The 17,398-nt window shown below is 55.0% G+C and overlaps 1 protein-coding gene across 1 annotated transcript in view; it reads left to right on the top strand.

The window, feature by feature from the left end:
* The first annotated feature begins 14,095 nt into the window (after positions 1-14,095).
* TIMP2 (TIMP metallopeptidase inhibitor 2) overlaps positions 14,096-17,398 on the top strand; it is a 50,430-nt gene continuing 47,127 nt past the window's right edge. The window contains exon 1 of the mRNA XM_036835918.1: positions 14,096-14,537. Within this exon, the coding sequence (XP_036691813.1) occupies positions 14,408-14,537 (130 nt within the window). The 5' untranslated portion in view covers positions 14,096-14,407. The remainder of the gene's footprint in view (positions 14,538-17,398) is intronic.

The raw sequence follows: 17,398 nt of genomic DNA, 5'->3' as shown, positions 1-17,398 counted from the left end.
TCTTTCTCACGGTGTTTGACTGTGATTCTCACATCCTAACCACGGCAAAACCATCCTTTAGTTCTGTTCTGGGCTGCTTCCCCCAAGAAGGGAAGAGGATTGTTAGACCAAATTCTGGATATTCCTCCAGGTGTCAAGCAATTTCTACAGACACGATTCCTGTCACCTGGTACCTTTTCCTCTGAGATGGTCACCCGCGTACAGATAAGTACAAACTGTTGGCAAGAAATTAAAAGCTTAACCCAACTAAACAGTGACTGCGTTTTCTTTCTTTCTTTTTTTTTTTTTTTTTTGGCCACACCACGTGGCATGTGGGATCTTAGTTCCCCGACCGGGGATTGAACCCATGCCCCCTGCAGTGCAAGCGTGGAGTCTTAACCACTGGACTGCCAGGGAAGTCCCCGCATTTTCTATATGAATAAAATCATCTTTGCAAAAATGACTGGACAGGTTTTTGAAAAATGGGGATATGGGTTTGGGGTGATCAGACCTAAAAGAGAAGCCTGGCACGGTGGGTGCCCAGTGCTAGCAGGCAGGAACGAGGTCTACATGGGGGAGTGACCGGGAGGTGGTGTTCCAGGGCTGGCGATGGTCCATTTCTCCACTGTTCTGGACGGTGGTCACTCACTGTCTTCACTTTGCAGGGACGTATCAAGCTCAACACTTAAGATCTGTGCACTTCTCTGTACGTATGTTGTCCCGGAACAAAAAATGTCTTTCGGTACCTCTCCAGCCAGGGAACCCATGATGTTCTCTTTCAGGGTGGGTCAGAGGCAGGCACGCATCCTCCAAGCTGCTGAAGCCGGAGGTAGGAGTCACAGGAATGGCACCTGCCAAGATGCCCCGTGAGAGGAAACGAGCCCCGGGGCCCCTCCCCCTCCCCTCCCACTAGCAGCCCTCAAATTGTCACTCCATCCCAGTCCTTGTGTCTGACGCCTATCTTTTCTCCCACCCCATCTTCCGATGGCTTTGATTCCTCTTGTTCTTTTGCCAGCAAAGCTCTGCTTTCGCCAGCCCAAGAAAGAGAAGCTGTTCTCACCTCCCTCTTTTCTCTCCCTCACCCACGACCCCCACTCGGACCATCTGGGTCCCCGGACCAGGAGCCAAGCCAGCAGACCCCATGGTTCCAGGGGCTACGGTGGGTGCCGGGTGGCAATAAATACTCATAGGTTGGAGGTTGTCCTGCCCAAGAGAGAGGAGGGCAACGGAGAAGCTGATGGTGATGCCCTGGGGAGTCCCATGCCTTACTGGTTAGATCACGATGGATGAGCTTGGTTCTCGTGGCGCCTGGCTTAGAGACGAGCAGGGTGACAGCTGGATGGAAAACGTGCAGGGCACTGAGGAGGGGAGAGGCCATTCTTCGGCAGAGGACAGAGTCTAAGCAAGCAGAGATGGCTGTGCCACTAAAGCTCTTTTCCTGGGAGCATGTGGTTTGAGCCTTTGCCTCACCTTCCCATCCTGTTCCCCGTGTCCCCCGGATGAGCTCCGGGAGCGTTTTCTGTTTGTCTCAGCCCTCTCAGGCCTGAAGGAGAAGCCGAAGCCCCGTGCCTAGGCTCCCCTTGGGAGGGGCCTCAGTGCTGGTGTAACCAGACAAGGCCGGTTCCAAACACAAGTTCGGCTGCTTGACGCTCAAAAGGCCAATACCCGAGACACAAGTGTTGGTGGAAAAGGAAAAATTGCTTTATTCAGGAGGCCAGCAACCTGGAAAGACGGTAGACTGATGTCCTAAGACCATCTCCAAGTTGCCGGTTGGGAGACAAAGGTTTTACAGGTCCTGTGAGGGAGGGGGCCGCAGGGTGCCTGGTCAGCTTGCGTGCAATTCTCGATTGGTTGGCATCAAGGTGAAGTTTTGAGTATCACCAACCTTCTGGTTTCAACCGGTCTGGGGTCTTACATGCTTGCGTCAGCAGTTTTCATTGGAGTGGGTCTGCATCCCATAAAAACCACTGAGGACTGAGTGTCAAACATTTATTTATCTATATATTTCAGGGAACTGGGAGTTCGGTGACCCCGCTGTGTGTCTGGTTTATAGTCTAAATTGTTACCAGTTTTCCCGACCAACAAATATTCTTTGTTTCTACATCTTCACATTTCCAAATCATTAACTCTGAAGCCAGCCCTTCTGAGACTCAGGGGAGGCCTGGGAGACGAAAGCAAAAGCCTTTTACTTCAAAGGACAGGGACACAGGGGCTGGCATGCTGTTTCAGTCCCCCTTTTCTCTGATACCTCTCAGTCTTGAGGCGAACAGGTGTTGGACAAGAAAGGGAATCACGGTTTTTTTGTTTTTTCGTTTTGTTTTGGTTTTTTTGGCCGCACTGTGCAGCACGTGGGATCTTAGCTCCCTGACCAGGGATCGAACCCATGCCCCCTGCAGTGGAAGCGCGGAGCCCTAACCACTGCACCGCCAGGGAAGTCCCTGGGAACCACGTTTTGAATAGAGAGGCTAATCACAAACTTGGCAGAGAAACTCGGTTTTAGGGGGACTTTGTTTCAGTGGTTCTCATTGAACCGTGTCCTCAGCCCCTGCCTCGCCCTCCCTGCCAGCTTCTCCTCAGGTGCTCCCTTCCCCCACCAGCCTAAGTTCACCAGGTCTGTGCCCACAAGCCCAGACTGGCTCCCCTCTGTGCCCTCCGCCTCTTCCCCGGGGAAAGCTTCTCTGCCCTGACTATCCAAACTTGACCCAACCTTTAAGACCCAACTTCCGCCATTCACGTGTCTTTGAAAAAAAAAAAAAGTTACATTGAGATATAATTCACATATCATACAATTAATCCATTTAAAGTGTACAATTCTATAGTTTTTGGCACATTCGCAGTTATGCAGCCATCCCCACAGTTAATTTTAAAATATTTTTATCACTTCAAAAAGAAACTATCTCCCTTTTGCCCCTCCCTCAGCCCTAAGCCTATTCTGAACATTTCATATAAATGGAATCATATAATATGTGGCCTTTTGTGTCTGGCTTCTTTCACTGAGCATGTTTTTGAAGTTCTGATGTAGCATGTGTTAGCGCTTCATTCTTTCTGATGCCAAAATCCTAATCCATTGCCCAGAGGCAGCATATTTTGTTTATTCAGTCATCACTCGATGGACATTTGAGTGGTTTCCACCTTTTGCTCTGATGAATCCACCATTCACTTTTAAACTTTTTCCAAGCACCTGGTCTGTGCATTGTAATCTCCCCCTCCTCTGCACAAATCCTGCCACTACTAATATTAATTACCCTCTACCAAGCACCTACTATATGCCAGACTCCAAATTAGGCTCTTCTTATGTCAACAGACTGAATTCACACCATACCCCGAAGAATGTGGTATTATTTCCACTTTATGGATGAGAAAGCTCGAGCCCAGAGGAGTAAAGAGATTGGCCAACATCATGGTGGAAATGGGACTTGAACCCAAGTCTGTCCTGCCACAAAATCCTCCTGTTGTGTTTATCTCATTTTTGGCATGTAACCTTTCTTTAATTGGTTTTGCATATTTGGGGGTCTCCCTCAAATTGTAAGCCTCTTCAGGGTAAGGACCATGTCTCACAGTTCTTTAGTCTTAGACCCAGTACCTTGTTGGACAGTCCTTGCACGCGTATTTGTGGAGCTCCTGTTGGCTTGCAGTCTGTGGGGGATCTATGCTTCTCGTCTGTTCAGCGTCCCTCCCCTCAGCCTCCTCCAGGCTACAGGATGGGCATGTGCCTCAGGTCTAACCAATCAAAGCCCTCAATCCCGCTGGCCACAGTGATTGGCTCAAGGACGGCCCTAGGATCCAAGCCTGGCCAATCAGAGCCTTCCTCAAGTATCTTGCCATAGTAACGGCTGAGGACACCTGCTTACTCTTTGGGACTGGGAGCCATAGGGACCATCAAGCCTGGCATTGCCATTGGCAGCTTCATCCTGCCTTCTGGGCAGAGCCTACATCAGAATGCCATGCAGATGTTTAAAATAGTATTGCAGGAAAATATTTAATCACATAGAAAGATGTTCATGATACCTTCCTGGGTTTAAAATAAGGCAGCTACAAAATAGAACATACAATATTACTTGCTACGTAAGTGTTCATATATACCTGCAAATAAAAAATGGGTAATAGATGCCAAAATACTAACATTGGTTCTCTCTGTATGAGTATTGATTATATATTTTTTCTTTGTTTATTTGAACTTTCAAAACTCAGGCTGAATTCTGTACTTTTTAGAAGGTTTTTTTGTTTGTTTTCCTGTTTATTTTAGGCTAGAGCCCTTCAGTTCATCTCATTTGCCCTTTTAGAGCACACACTTTTCTAACAACCCCATCATCTGCCCTGGTCCTGGGCCTTCCCCACCCTTGGCCACTCTGCTCACCTGGGCCCCTCCTGCCCACCAAGGACCTGCCATCCCAGCTGTGCCTGAGTGATTCCATCCCCAGGTGTCTTCCTGATCCTCGGAGAAAGGCAGGCCTCCCTCCCCCACTCATCCTGCTGGGTGTTGCGTTTCCATTCTCAGCTCACGAGGAACCTGCAAAAAATATTTTCTCTGGCAGTCAGAGAGTAGCAGCCCCAGACATGCCTTCCAGGCGACGTCCGAGCCTGGAGCGGCTGCTGTCCTCCACCACTGCCAGGAGACACGGTCAAAGACAAGGCCAGGGTTCTGACCTCATAGCCTTGAATAGGGCTCTTTGCCCCATCAAGGTGTGAGCAATAACAAGGCCTGGGAGGTGCAGCCCCACAGGATTCTTCTGCTGGACCCAACCTCTCCCAAGCCAATGGCACAGAGCCATCATCCTGGGCCCAGACCCTGACTGCCTTCTCCAAATGCTGAAGGGTTCAAAGGGTATGAGAGTCTCATGGGTGGGCAGTCAAGGGCCCAACTGTCTGCCCACCCGAGTGTCTCTCTGTGGGGGCCCTACCCTCACTCCAGAGAGGTGTCCCTTCCTGTTCCCCTCCTGGCCCAGCCTGTCCTTCAGACCCCAGGCTCTGACTACCCAGTTGGTACCAGCGGCCATAGCCATTGAGCCAGGAGTGGGTAGTCACCTGACCCCGGCTGGCCCATTGGATCTGCGCTCATAAGAATGCTCTGGATAAAAAGGCAGCCAGGCTGGGCTGTGAAAACGCAGAGAAATTCAGGGAGAGAAAGGAGACAGAGAGACAGGCAAGTAGTTGAGATGAGCCATTCGGAGGACTGAAAAGAACAAGAGGGATAAAGTAGGCCTGAGTGTTCTCCAGATTCCAGACATTCAGAGGCTACATCCTTTGAAGAAAGCCCACTTTAGCCAACCTGTCTCATCTGGGTATTTATTCCTTACAACCCATAGATTCAGGGTTACACTGAGAGTACCTGTTCCCAGGTGGGAAGATCTGAGCCTACCTCCAGGTGGAGGGAGACGCCCTCTTCTCATCCCTCTCCCCTCCCATTGGCTGGGAGGCCCCATTTGCTGCTCATTCCCAAGGGCCTTGAGTTCTTGAAGAAACTGCTTCTCTGCTACTGGACATCTCCCCCAACCCTGTTCCAAGGGGAAGGAGTTTCAGGGCAGAGGGATCTTCCAGATCATGACCAAAAGTCACTGGCAACCTTGGTTCAGTGGACCCTAAAAAACATGCTGATTGGGCATGCCGACCATGCCTAAGGTATGAAAAAGTAACAGGTTTTGGAGTCTGGCAGATTAGGGTTTGAATCCTGGCCCCAGCAGCCTCCTGGCTGTGGGATCTGCTTTGTTTCTTGGCACCTTCATCACCAATATCATCCGGGACCTGCCATGTGCTGGATGCCTTCCTGCGAGCTCCTGTAGAGGATACTACCAGTGGGATCCCATTTTCCAAATGAGGAAGCAGAGACAGGAGAGGTTAAGCCATGGGGCACGAGTCACACAGCTGGTGATGGAGGATAAACCCTGGTTTATCTGATTCTGGGGAGCAGGTTTAGCCCAAAGAGAAGAAAAAATCTTGTGAGAAACCCTCATAAAATGAAGTTAGTGTGTTTCTCTACCCGGAAAAAGAGAAAGTAGACCTTCAACAAAAATGTTCTTCCAATGTTTACAGAGGAACTACATACAACGTCTGGGATTTGCTTCCAAATCGTCCACTGGGGCACGTGTTGATGGAAGAAAACTGGATGAGTTGATCATTTTCGAAGCTGGGCATTGGGACATGGGTGAACATTACACTGCTCTCTCTCCTTGTGAATATGTCTGGAAGTTCTCATAATAAAAAGGTTTTTTTTTAACGTATCGAGTAGGAACTCAGCCAGAGTTGAGGCGCGTTCGGCAAAGGATGTCAAGGTGCAGACGGTGGGCACCAACCATGAGGGAGCCCGGAGCCCCTCCCTGGCCCTGCCGACCACTCTCCCTCCCCACCAGTCTCCCTCTTGACTCCCATGTTGTCCAAGAACCCTCGGCTGTGAGTAATGAATGCGCCTCTCGGCGGGACATGTGTTTCCAATCATTCTGTGCAGCAGTGAGTCACCTCGGACAGCTGCTGCCTGTCTCCGACTCCCACCCCTCACGTCCAGATCCACCCTGCCCCCACCCAACTCTGCGCTCAGCTGACAGGACCCTCCTGCAGCTCCTGCGTCCTCCCACCTCTGGGTCCTTCTACCTAGAACAGTGCTCCCACCTTATCTGAATCATTCTGACCAACCTCCAGGTCTCTACCCCAGGCCATCCAGACCTCGCTGGTGCCTTTGCTCCTCCGTCTGGCCCCCAACACTTTGCCATCATCTCTATCTGTATTTCTACTAAAAGGTGGATCATGCTGTAGCAGGAAAGGGACTGTTTTTGTTCCATCCACATCCCCGGCACCTGCACATGCCTGACACACAGCTGGGGCCCAAAAACTTGTCGAATGAATGAATGAATGAATGAATAAACAAATGAGCTATAACCTTAAGAAGTCGGGAGTCTTGGGGAAGGCAGACATGAAGACAAGTAACCCGTGTGAGAAAACGCAAGGGGTCTGAGAATTCCAGGTAAACGGGCCACAGAAGGGCAGTTTCCATCTCTACCCCTCCCTAGGGCGGCCCACTCTCCACACAACCCCAGCCGGGCACCTCCCTGGGATGGAAATCAATCACGAGCCCCCTTTGGCTGGCTGGGCTGGCTCCTGGGTCATGGCAAGGAAAGCTCTGAGGCCACGTCCAGGCTCGGCGGGGAAGGAGCGCTGGAGAGCGATGTGCCTGGGGGGGGACTGGGGTGGGGGGGACAGGGGGCTACTTGCCAGCCAGGAGGCCACACCTGGGACATCCCTCTACCTGCCCTGAGGAGTCAGACCACAGTCCAACTCGATGGGGAGCGCTGAGGGGGACCCAGGGCACCCTCTGTGTCTTCAGGAAGCCCAGCCTGCCTGGGTGCTGAGAGACGCAGCCCACCCAGACCCTGTTGCCTTCCCTGTGGGCATCTAGGCGACCCGGCTCTGTAGTCAGATGACACCTGTCAGGGGAGGCTGTGCTGGAGGATGCAAGTCACCTCCAGCAGTGACTTGGTGTTGGCCTTGTTCCCGGGCCAGGGAACGCCTGGGCAGAACTGGGGCTGTGCAGGAGGAGGAGAGAAGCAGTGGGATTTGGGGCAGGACTGCACACGTGATCCCACTTCTACCAGGGGCTGGGCAGGCCCAGGGACATGGGGTCCCAGAGGGCGAGCCACTGCCTTTTGGCCCCTCTTGCCTGTGGGGCTGGGCTGCTGTCTCGTAGCTGAGGAGAGAGTGGGAGTGCCAAAAACAGACAGTCAACAAGCCAGGCCCACAACTCCAGAGAGCAGCTGGAAATGGCGGTGAGGACCTGATGAATCACTTTTCAGGGAGCCGGGCCTCTCCTCGCCTTCCTGCTGGCTCCGTTCGTTGCCTTCTGATCTCTTTGTTGGGGACCAGAGCCACCCACGTCCTGCTCTCCATCTTGTCTGGCAGTTCAGCTCAAGATTGAACGAGGGCCTTTAGGCATTCTGTCGCCTCGCCCTCACCCCGGACTCCAGTGGATGACCTCTAGGGGCTGGGACCTCCTCCGTTTGCTCCAAAGCTCGTCACAGAGGGAGGGAGTGAGACAGGTTGGAATCTGAAGGTGACAAGAAACTGGACTGGGGATGGAAGGAGGTTGGATGCTGACCACGGGCTGACCTCGCGGAGAACCTGAGGCATCCCCAGAGAAGAGAGACCAGGGCGGGGCGGGGGGAGGTGGGGCAAGGGGGAGAGAAGGCAAGGCAGCAGCACAGAAAGAAAAATAGGATTGGGGAGAGGAAGGAGAGAGAGAGGAAATTCTTGGGCATAGTCCTAATCATAGCCTTGAAATGAAATTTACTGCTGCACTCAGCATGGGAAGCCAGCCAGCGCCGCCAAACCAGCCCCCCTTCTGTTTGGATTAGGCGATGACATCATGGCCATGGGCCGTCACTCCCAACACCAAAGGAAGAGCAGGATGGCGGGCGGGAAACCTGAGCCCCCTGCCTCTGGCTTCCAGGGAGGCGAACCTGAAACCACGAAAACTCAACCCCAACCATCCCCTGCTGAGCTGGGCAGCCAGTCCTCCAGCTGTCCCGCCCCTCGCTCCTGGCCAGTCCCTGGTCCCCAGAATGCCAGCTGTGGCTGCTTCCGGGAGAAAGCCAGGGATGGAGAAGCACTGGTCCCATCTCTGCTCGCTGACCCTGCTCCCTAACCCGCCCATGAGGGGAAGCACATGACCGCATGCCCAGGGCCAGAAGGAAATGGCCTGGGCACGAGAAAATGCAGAGCAGTGCCCCAAAGAGAGCCACTGCCTGGTGTCTCTCATGGTCCTTTGTTTTCCATATAAATGAAGCCTACAGGGGGCTCTGGGAAGAGCCCAGTTCGGGGAGAGCTGAGAGGCAGACAGGTGGGGAGCCGGAGGAGAAAAGCACAGCTCCGGGGTGTGGACTTCTGGGGCACAGACTGTGCAGGAGCGGCTCCCTGGCCCTCCCTCGCTACCGGAAGGAGGGACGTGCCCTCCCTTGCAGGACTGGAGTCCCTTCTGAGTCACAGGGAGGCAAAACATGGCCACAGGGAGGAGAGGCAGTGCCATATGAGAGTCCATGGGAAGCAAGGTCTGAAAAGGCTTCCCGGCCCAGGGGGGAAACCACGGCTGTGCCAGAGCCGCCTCCCTGGAGGAAGTGTTTACGTGCTGCCAGTCTAGGCTGTCTGCTCCGGATACTTCAGATGCAGCAGTGTCTTCAAGCCAACAACTTACTTCGTGGGCTTTCTGTTCACCCCCAGGACAGCCTCCCTCCCTCCCTCCCTCCTTTCTTTCTGGAGCCACTCTAGAATGGATCAGAGCAGCAGGGGTGGTGTGGGTACTGCTGCTGGGTTTGTGAAGGCTGTGCTCTGCATAGTGGGGAGCGGGGAATTAAGATACAGGCAGGTTTGCAAGGTGTGTGCCCTGGCTCAAGGCTGCCTTTGCCCAGAGGGGGACCTGCCTGGGAGGGGAGGAAGGGGGATTGACAGGTGCAGAGGCAGGGAGTGAAGGAGAGAGGCCAGGTCCCGCCTTCTTAAAGATGCTCTATGGGCTGGCGTAAAGTATAGCCACAGGCACAGCCAAAGAAACCCCAGTGGGAGGCGTGAGCCAAAAGCAGTATAGAGGACGGAGCGGGAGCATTGGAAAGTAAATGCCTAGAGGAGCTGCAGCCAGGGCAGGCTTTAGTAGTGATGTGCTGAAAGTGTAGAAAAATAGCCATATTTCTGCCCCAAGTGCTGTCCATTTTAGGGTTGGACCATCATCTGAAAATTGCTTTCCCCACACGAGGAGCAGGATATGACATCTATCTCATCACCTAAGTCCCCGTCACCCGGAGACATGCAATGAACTTTTTGGTGAACACCTGTTCATACATCCGTCTGCATCCCTGCATGTGTGTAATTTCCCATAAATGGACTATCACGCATGCTCTATGCTCGTGGACACTTTATTATTATTATTATTATTATTATTATTATTATTATTATTATTATTATTATTTTGGCCGTGTGGCTTGTGGGATCTTAGTTCCCCGACCAGGGATGGAACCCAGGCCCTTGGCAGTAAGAACGTGGAGTCCTAACCACTGGACTTGCCAGGGAATTTCCATGGGCACTTTTTAAACAACAATCTTTATACTATTTCTTGCCTTCCCTCTCTCCCTTGAGAACCAGTGTGGACAGAGCACCATCTCCCAGCCTGTTCTCTGGGTGATACGTGGGTACAGAGGCCCTCCCTACGCATTACTATTTGCCCTACAGAAACAGAACCTTGTTGTTTACGTCTCTGCATTTGGTCTCAAGACCAGCGATTTTTATCAGTTTCCCCAGTTAAGCGTTATCAACTAGGGAGGTTTTGCCACCCGGGGGACATTAGGCAAAGTCTGAGGACTTCGGTTGTGACAACTTGGGGGGAAGATGCTATCGGCATCTAGAGGGTAGATACCAGGGTTATTGCTCAATACCCCCGCCACGCACAGGACAGCCCCGCTGTGCAGAGGACGGCCCCACCAGAGAAAGGTCTGGCCCCAAGGTCAGCGGGGCCGAGGCTGAGAAGCCGGCCCAGCGGAAGAGGGTTCATAATGAAATTAATGAAGTGAAACAAAAATCAAAATGTCCTTTAGAGTGTCCACGGCTGATCACGAAGATGCTCATGTTGACTGTGCCGTGACCCGTGGCCCATCTTCACGCCACACACGGCCCGGTCATTCTTACTCACCTTCTTGTCACCTTTGGGATGTCCTATGGTAAACAGCCCCGCCAAGGAACTTTGGGGACAGATGTCTGGGCTGCGTGTGGCACCGCCACCTACTGTGGCCACGAATCTGATGCCCGGTTGGTCGACCCGGGGGGGAGGGTGGGCATCGTGACCCCAATGCCAGCTGCCCATTCCTCTCTGGGGGCCACACATCACAAACTGCCAGGCACAGGGACACATCCCTCACCCTCACCAGCCACCAGCTCCCGCGCCCCCGGACCTGCCCGAGACACGCCCACTCTTTTGGGGCCAGATTCCTGAGCCTGTGGGGCCGATTTTCACACTATATACTGTAGAGCGTCTGGCTCTCTGGAACCTGCTGGAAGGGGTGTGAGGCCTTCAGCTCCGCTCCAGCTGTCTCGAGGGAGAAAACACTCCAAGCTCAGGAGGAAATGGATCTTCGGTAAACTGGGAGAGCGAATCGAGTGAGAAGAGGCGCCTCTGACGTCCATCCTTGTGCTGGCTGGACAGGGCCTCCTCTCTGAGGCTGGTGAGGTCACTCTGACTCGGTTTACCTGAGAGGAGCAGGAAGGAGGCGGAGCTGGCATTTTCCTTCTGACCCTGCACAGCGTTTACGCTGCCAAGCCCAGCCCAGGATGTGTTTGCTAGGTGCGCTCCCACAGGGGTGGGACCGGCTGACAGCTCTGCTGGGCTCTGCCTTGAGAAAGTCTCTTTGGGAAGGAGGCAGGGGCAAAGCGGGCGTTCCTGGTGGGAAGTAGTGGCCCCAGGGGGTGCGGGTGGTGATCTGAGGGTCCTAGAAGCCCCCCTCCCCGGCCGGCCTGGCAGGTGCTGCCCCCTCCTGTCTGTCCTGAGTCCTGCCGGGAGTCACAGATACAAACTGAGGTCCAGCAGGCTGTGGTCAGAATGCACATGGGGACTGGGAGGGGGTCTCCCGTATGGCTCCCCTGTTAGCCTGGCCCCTAAGATCAAGGTCGGGGAAGCTAGTTAGGAGAGAAGCCCATGGAGAGAGCTATCAGCCTTCGGGTCCTCCTTCTTCCTGGGCGTGGGGCGCCCTGACCCTGACCTCCCTCCTTGGGCAGAGGTCAGAGCTGCGGCCCCTTCCCTACATTCATCCCCAGTTGCTGAGCCCTCTTGGCGGTGGAGCAGAGGGCGTGTGAAAGGGCATCTGTTGACACCGTAGCCAGATCCTACTACTGGCTACTTCTTGTCTTCGGTAGATTCCTCACCTGAGGCCTCAGTTCCCGTGGTTTTGAGATGGGAAGATTCTAACTAGGAGCACAGGCAGAGGATGACGAGGAGGAATGGAGAGGCCACGGCAATGAAGCGGGGCGCCTAGGAGCCAAGGCCGCCACAGGCACCGTAAAATGGCTGGGCCGGTCAGGGTGGGGTGAGCTTTCGGGAGCTGCTCTGTCCCTTCACCTGCTGTGCCCTCGTGAAAGTCATTTAACATTCAATGCCTCCTGATGGCAGCCACCGAAGGCACCGGATTTTAGCGCCTCTGCTCAGCCATGCTCAGAAATCCACTAGGAAGGGGACTGTATCATCATTTTGTGGATGGGGAGACAGAGGCTTGGCAAGGTCAAGGTGAGGAGGCTGGGCTGCTGCATCTCTGAGTCACAGGTAAACCCTCTGCCCCCACTCCTGCCGATCCTACCACAGAGCTCCATCCTTTCAGAGGGGTCCGCTTTGCCCCTCTGCTCCAAACCCTCCAGAAGCTCTGACCTCAGAATAAAACGTGGTTCCCTCCCAGACCTCTAAAATCTCCTCCATGGCTCCTCTCCCCTCACTTCTCTTCTCCTTCACCAGCTCAGGAGTCCTTCTACCCACTGGCCCAGGGACCATTGTCTGTTCTGTGGAGGCCTGAATGCCCAGCTCTCAGGACAGTGCCTACTGCAGATGCTCAGGTAAGCGTTGTTGATGGAAGGAAGGAAGGAAGGCCAGCCCAGGCCCCTCATTTCCTGCCCTGTGCCTGGCATGGACCCCGATCCCTTTCTGCACCACCATCAACCTACCTGTAATGTATTTCTCACCCTCAGGTATACTTGATCATTTATGTGTCTATCTTGCCTGAAAGGCTGAGATCCCCTAAGATAGATATTTGTTTCTTTCATAAACTGACAAATTGATTTCAGCTTCTGTAAAGTTCGAGAGCATTTCGTTCCACTTGCAATAGCAAAGAAAGAAAGAAATGAAAAGGCTACAGGCAGCCAACTTGCGATAATTTTCCAAATTAACTGTACTTTAAAAATTAGCATCAAACATCATTTCACAAATGACACGACTTTATTTTACAGAAACAAAAGCCGAAAAAGTGACTTTGGAATTGTTAGAGTACTAAAAATAACTGCCCTGCCTATTTAACTTTTCTTCAAGTTGTCTGTTTCAAAGCACGCATAAACAGAAAGAAGCTGTTTTTCCATTGTTTCAGTATTTCCCAGTTTCACATCTCAAGTCAGCAACACAGTTTAGCTGGCAATTATTCTTTAATTGTGTCATTTTTCTCAGTTTACAACTCCCCGGCTAGATTACAAACATCCTGCTGGCAAGAACGAGGCTTTATGTGTAACAGTGCCCACCACAGAGAGGGCTCAGAGACAGGTAGACAGGGACCCCAGGGGCCACACTTTCTGGGCCATCCACACCTCTAAGACCCTCTGCCCTTCCTTGGAACACAGAACTGTTTTGGGAAAAGTCCTTCAGCTCCCACATTTGTGGGCTAAGGGAGCAGAGCCCGGAAAATGCCTTCATCCAATCCTACTGTCTCCTGGGCTCCTGCCCCCACCCCCCGCCCCGCTGGCTGGTCAAAAATATGGCCAGTTTATATAAAATCCTGTTTTGTTCATAGTAACCACTCTCCCCTCCCCCTCCAACTCTACTGGCCAAGCGCACTTAAAATTCTAAGGCCTCCATTTGAAAAAGGAATCCTCGGTAAATTTCAGGAGGCCACCCAGCCAAAGGGGGCTGGGAGAGGGGCGGCAGGGAACGACCCCTGCTCCAAAGCGCACATCCTTTTCCTCAATCCCTGGCTAGAATCTCAGGGACCTCAGGGGTGGAAGGGAATCAGGCAGTGTACATCTCCCGTACCAAGCTGGAGGGGAAGGGGTGGTGGGTGGGCCGCCTGTGCCCTGGAGGGGTGGGCTGAGAGTCCCAAGTGCTGAGTCAGGGTCCACGGGGCTCTGTCCTCCCGCAGCAACCCCCTCCCCCCAAGCTCTGGAGATTTGGGAGGCTGCGGGGTACGGTACCGGGCAGTGGGAAGCCAGGTGCGCAGCGGCAAGCCCCGGCCGTGCCAGACTGGACACAACAAAAGCCGGGCCTGGGGGAGGGCCGGGAGGCGCGGGAGGCGAGCGGGGAGGGGGCGGCTGGGAGCTCCCGGAGCCGGCATTGGCCGCCCGCCACCGGGGGGCGGAGCCCAACAATCCTCGGAGAGCAATAAAAGGCCGGCTCGGCCCGCGCCCCCGGCGCACACATCCATAGAAGGCAGTGGAGCGTCAGCGATCCGGCCCGCGGCGCGCTCGTTCGCTCGCTCGCTCGCTCGTTCACTCGCTGCCCCCCGCCCGCTCTCGTCTCCGCGCTGCCGGCCGCGCCCCGCGCCCCCTCATCGCCCCCGCGACCAAGAGCCGAGAAAGTTTGTGTGGCGAGTGCGGGCCGGAGCGGAGGGCGCGCCCGCGGAGCGCCTCCCAGACCCGCGCGGCCCCGGCCGGCGAGAGGGGAGCGCCCCGAGCCCAGGCGGCGGCGGCGAGCCCGAGCCCGCGCCCCCGCCCCCCGCCCGCCATGGGCGCCGCGGCCCGCAGCCTGCGGCTTGTGCTCGGCCTCCTGCTGCTGGGGACGTTGCTCCGCCCGGCCGACGCCTGCAGCTGCTCCCCGGTGCACCCGCAACAGGCGTTTTGCAATGCAGACGTAGGTAAGGACGGCGACCCCGCCCCGGCGCCCACCGGCCCTACGGGGAGCGCTGGACCCGGAGGTTTCGCCGGCGCCCGCCCGCCCGCATCTTGCAGAGGGACCCAGCGCCCGCCTCCGGGGCCTCGGTGCCTTCTAGAATCCTGCAAGTTGATGCCAAAATCGTACTTTCTTTCCCCCCTTCCTTCTCTTCCTTTCTTTTCCTCTCTGCCGAGATGCTTCTCAACCTCAAAATTCCACCGAAATTCCGCTGCAGCTCCAGCCCCAGAAAAGGGAGCCAGGGAACGGATTGGATTTTGGCAGGCGGAGGGCCCCGGGATGCCAGCGCGGGGGGGTGGGGGTGGGGGTGGGGGTGGGGAGGGGGGGGCGGAGCGGGGAGAGTGCGGGACACAGCCTGGGGGCTGGGGGGACTCTCGACCTCGGTGGGTTGAAGGACCTGGGCCCCCAGGAAGAAACTTTCACAGGTGAGATGGGAGTTGGGCTCCTCTGGGCTTGGAGCTGGGTGGGGAAGAGCTGCTCTGCCTGGGCCTCTCCCACCAGGCCGCCCGTGGGGCTCACCAGATTAGGCTGGGGCTGGATGGAAGCTTCCCTCCCCTGGTCAGGTTCCCCACGGGCTCAGTGGAGCAGCTGGAAAGACGGGCAGAGCCCCATGGCCGGCTCCTCCCACGTCCTGCCCAGGAGGCACTGCACACAGGGACAGGCAGGAGGGTCCTTGAGTGGTGACTGCTTTTTCAGGACATCCACACGAGCTGGGGACTTTGGTGACTGCAGGTTGCAGGTAGGGTTGTGTGGCTGCTTAGAGTCCCCAGCGAGTATCTGTTCCCCCCAGGACCCCTTGCTCCCCACGCATGGGAGCGAGCGAGGCAAGGAGGAGAGCCCAGTTATTTGTTCTCATCCACAGAGGGGCAGGAGACAGAAGTGGGGAGAATGCAGCAGAAATGGGAGGAACCAGCTGGGCCCTGGAGGTTTCCATCCAGTTCTGACACTTGCAGGCCTCTACTGCCCTGGTGACAGTCAGCCAGGTTTTCCTGGGGCAGGTTCAGTTGAACCAAAAGGACGGATGCACAGCAGGTGGCCCTCTGCAGCTCACTCTCACTTCCTGACAGGTTTGTTTTCTGCTTCTAAGTCTCAGCCGCCAGCCACGCATCCTCTTGCCAGCGGTGGTGAGGCTGGGCTGCCCTCACCTGTGCAGACTCAAGGTCAGGGTGTCTGGGTTTCTCCTCTTGTCAGCCATGCCCTGCTGATCTCCCCACACTCCCCACGGCTCCTGGCCACACCTCAGTTGGCCCTTGGAGCTGCCGCTGTTGCCTGGCGCGGGAGGTCTTCAGGTCATTCTACCTGTGCGCATCACATAGCTCAGGCCACCTGCACTTGGGGCACGGTGTGTGCTTGCAGAGTGGTTTCCACAAAACCCGAATTGGGGGAAGTTCTCCAATTTGGCTTCGCTGCTCAGCAAGACCGGTGGGGGGGGAGGAGAGGCTCCTCCCAGTGGCGGAGCCAGGATTGGCCTTGCATGCGGTGTCCCCTGGGAGTCCAGGCCTGCCCAGGCCCCTTGCAGAGAGAGAGGCTGTGCTTCTAGGGCAGAATCAGGCCCAGGCTCAGAAGGAATCCGTGGCTCAGGAGACTCTAGGGCTTGGTTCACAGGGGCTGAGCAGGAAGGGGTCGGGCCTTGGGACCACCTCACACCCCTCAGCTGCACAGAGAGAATGCCCAGCCAGCCACTCCCACCCTTGCCCAGTGTCAGCTGAGGCAGCGCTGGGGCCGTTTCTGCTTTGGGTTTGGATCAAGGGCAGCAAAGGTCAGGGTGCAGCAGCGTCCGAATGCCTCAAGGCCCCTTCTTGCTTTGCGCGTTACCCTCTCTTCCACCTGCCTCTCCTGGCATTTGTGTCCAAGTCATCACATCAAAATCATCGTAGAGCCAAAACTTGTAACCCCATACCAGCTCAGAGGTTCCACAGGGCCTACTGATGCCAGGGTCGCGCCACAAAGCCCATTACATTAGGTTCCCATGGCTGCTGTAACAAGTGACCGCAAACTGAGGGACGTCAAACAGCAAGAATTGATTCTCTCACAGTTTAGGGGGCCTAACATCCAAAATGAAGGTGTTAGCAGTGTAGGTTCCTTCTGGAGGCTCTGAGGGGAAATCTCTTCCACCCCTGGTGGCTCCAGCAATCTTCAGTGTCCCTTGGCTTGTAGACACATCACTCCAATCTCTGCTCTGTCTTCTGGTGGCCTTCTTCCCTGTGCTTGTGTCTCTGTGCCCTCTCCTCTTATTCGAATACCAGTCATTGGATTCAGGGCCCTCCCTAGTCCGCTATGACGTCATCTCAACTTGATCATATCTGCAAAGACCCTATTTCCAAATAAGGTCACATTCACAGGTTCTGGGTGGATGTGAATTTGGGGTGGGTGCTGCCCAGTATTGTTCCATGGGCAGCCCTTCTGTGCTTAGTCAACTCGGGGTACGTCCCAGAGGCATCCCAGGGTGTAGGCCCCAGATGGCCATGGAGTAAACCCCACAGTGAAAGCTGTATAGCCTTTCCACATCTGCTTCTCCTTTAGGTGGTGCATGGCTTCCTTGGTGATGATTCCCCACTCTGGCCGAGAGCATAATTGCCTTGGGTCTGGATCTCTTTGCAGACATCAAAAGTCTGGCTCAGACCTTGGCTTTTGTAGTTTTAAAGCCCTACAGGTGACTGTGCCACCAGGGCAGTGGCCCGGGGGTCCAGGAAGGGTGATGGTCTGCTGTACTTGGAGTCCCTAAAGACTGACCTTTAATGCAGTGTGCTGGCTCCTTTAATTGTTGGCTGGATGCAGGCTTGTGAAATGGCTTGGTGTCTACAAGAGGCAGTTGGCTTAGGAAAC

This window comes from Balaenoptera musculus, chromosome 20, assembly GCF_009873245.2.
Source record: "Balaenoptera musculus isolate JJ_BM4_2016_0621 chromosome 20, mBalMus1.pri.v3, whole genome shotgun sequence".
NCBI classification, from domain to species: domain Eukaryota; kingdom Metazoa; phylum Chordata; class Mammalia; order Artiodactyla; family Balaenopteridae; genus Balaenoptera; species Balaenoptera musculus.
This window is presented reverse-complemented; position numbering and strand designations above follow the sequence as displayed.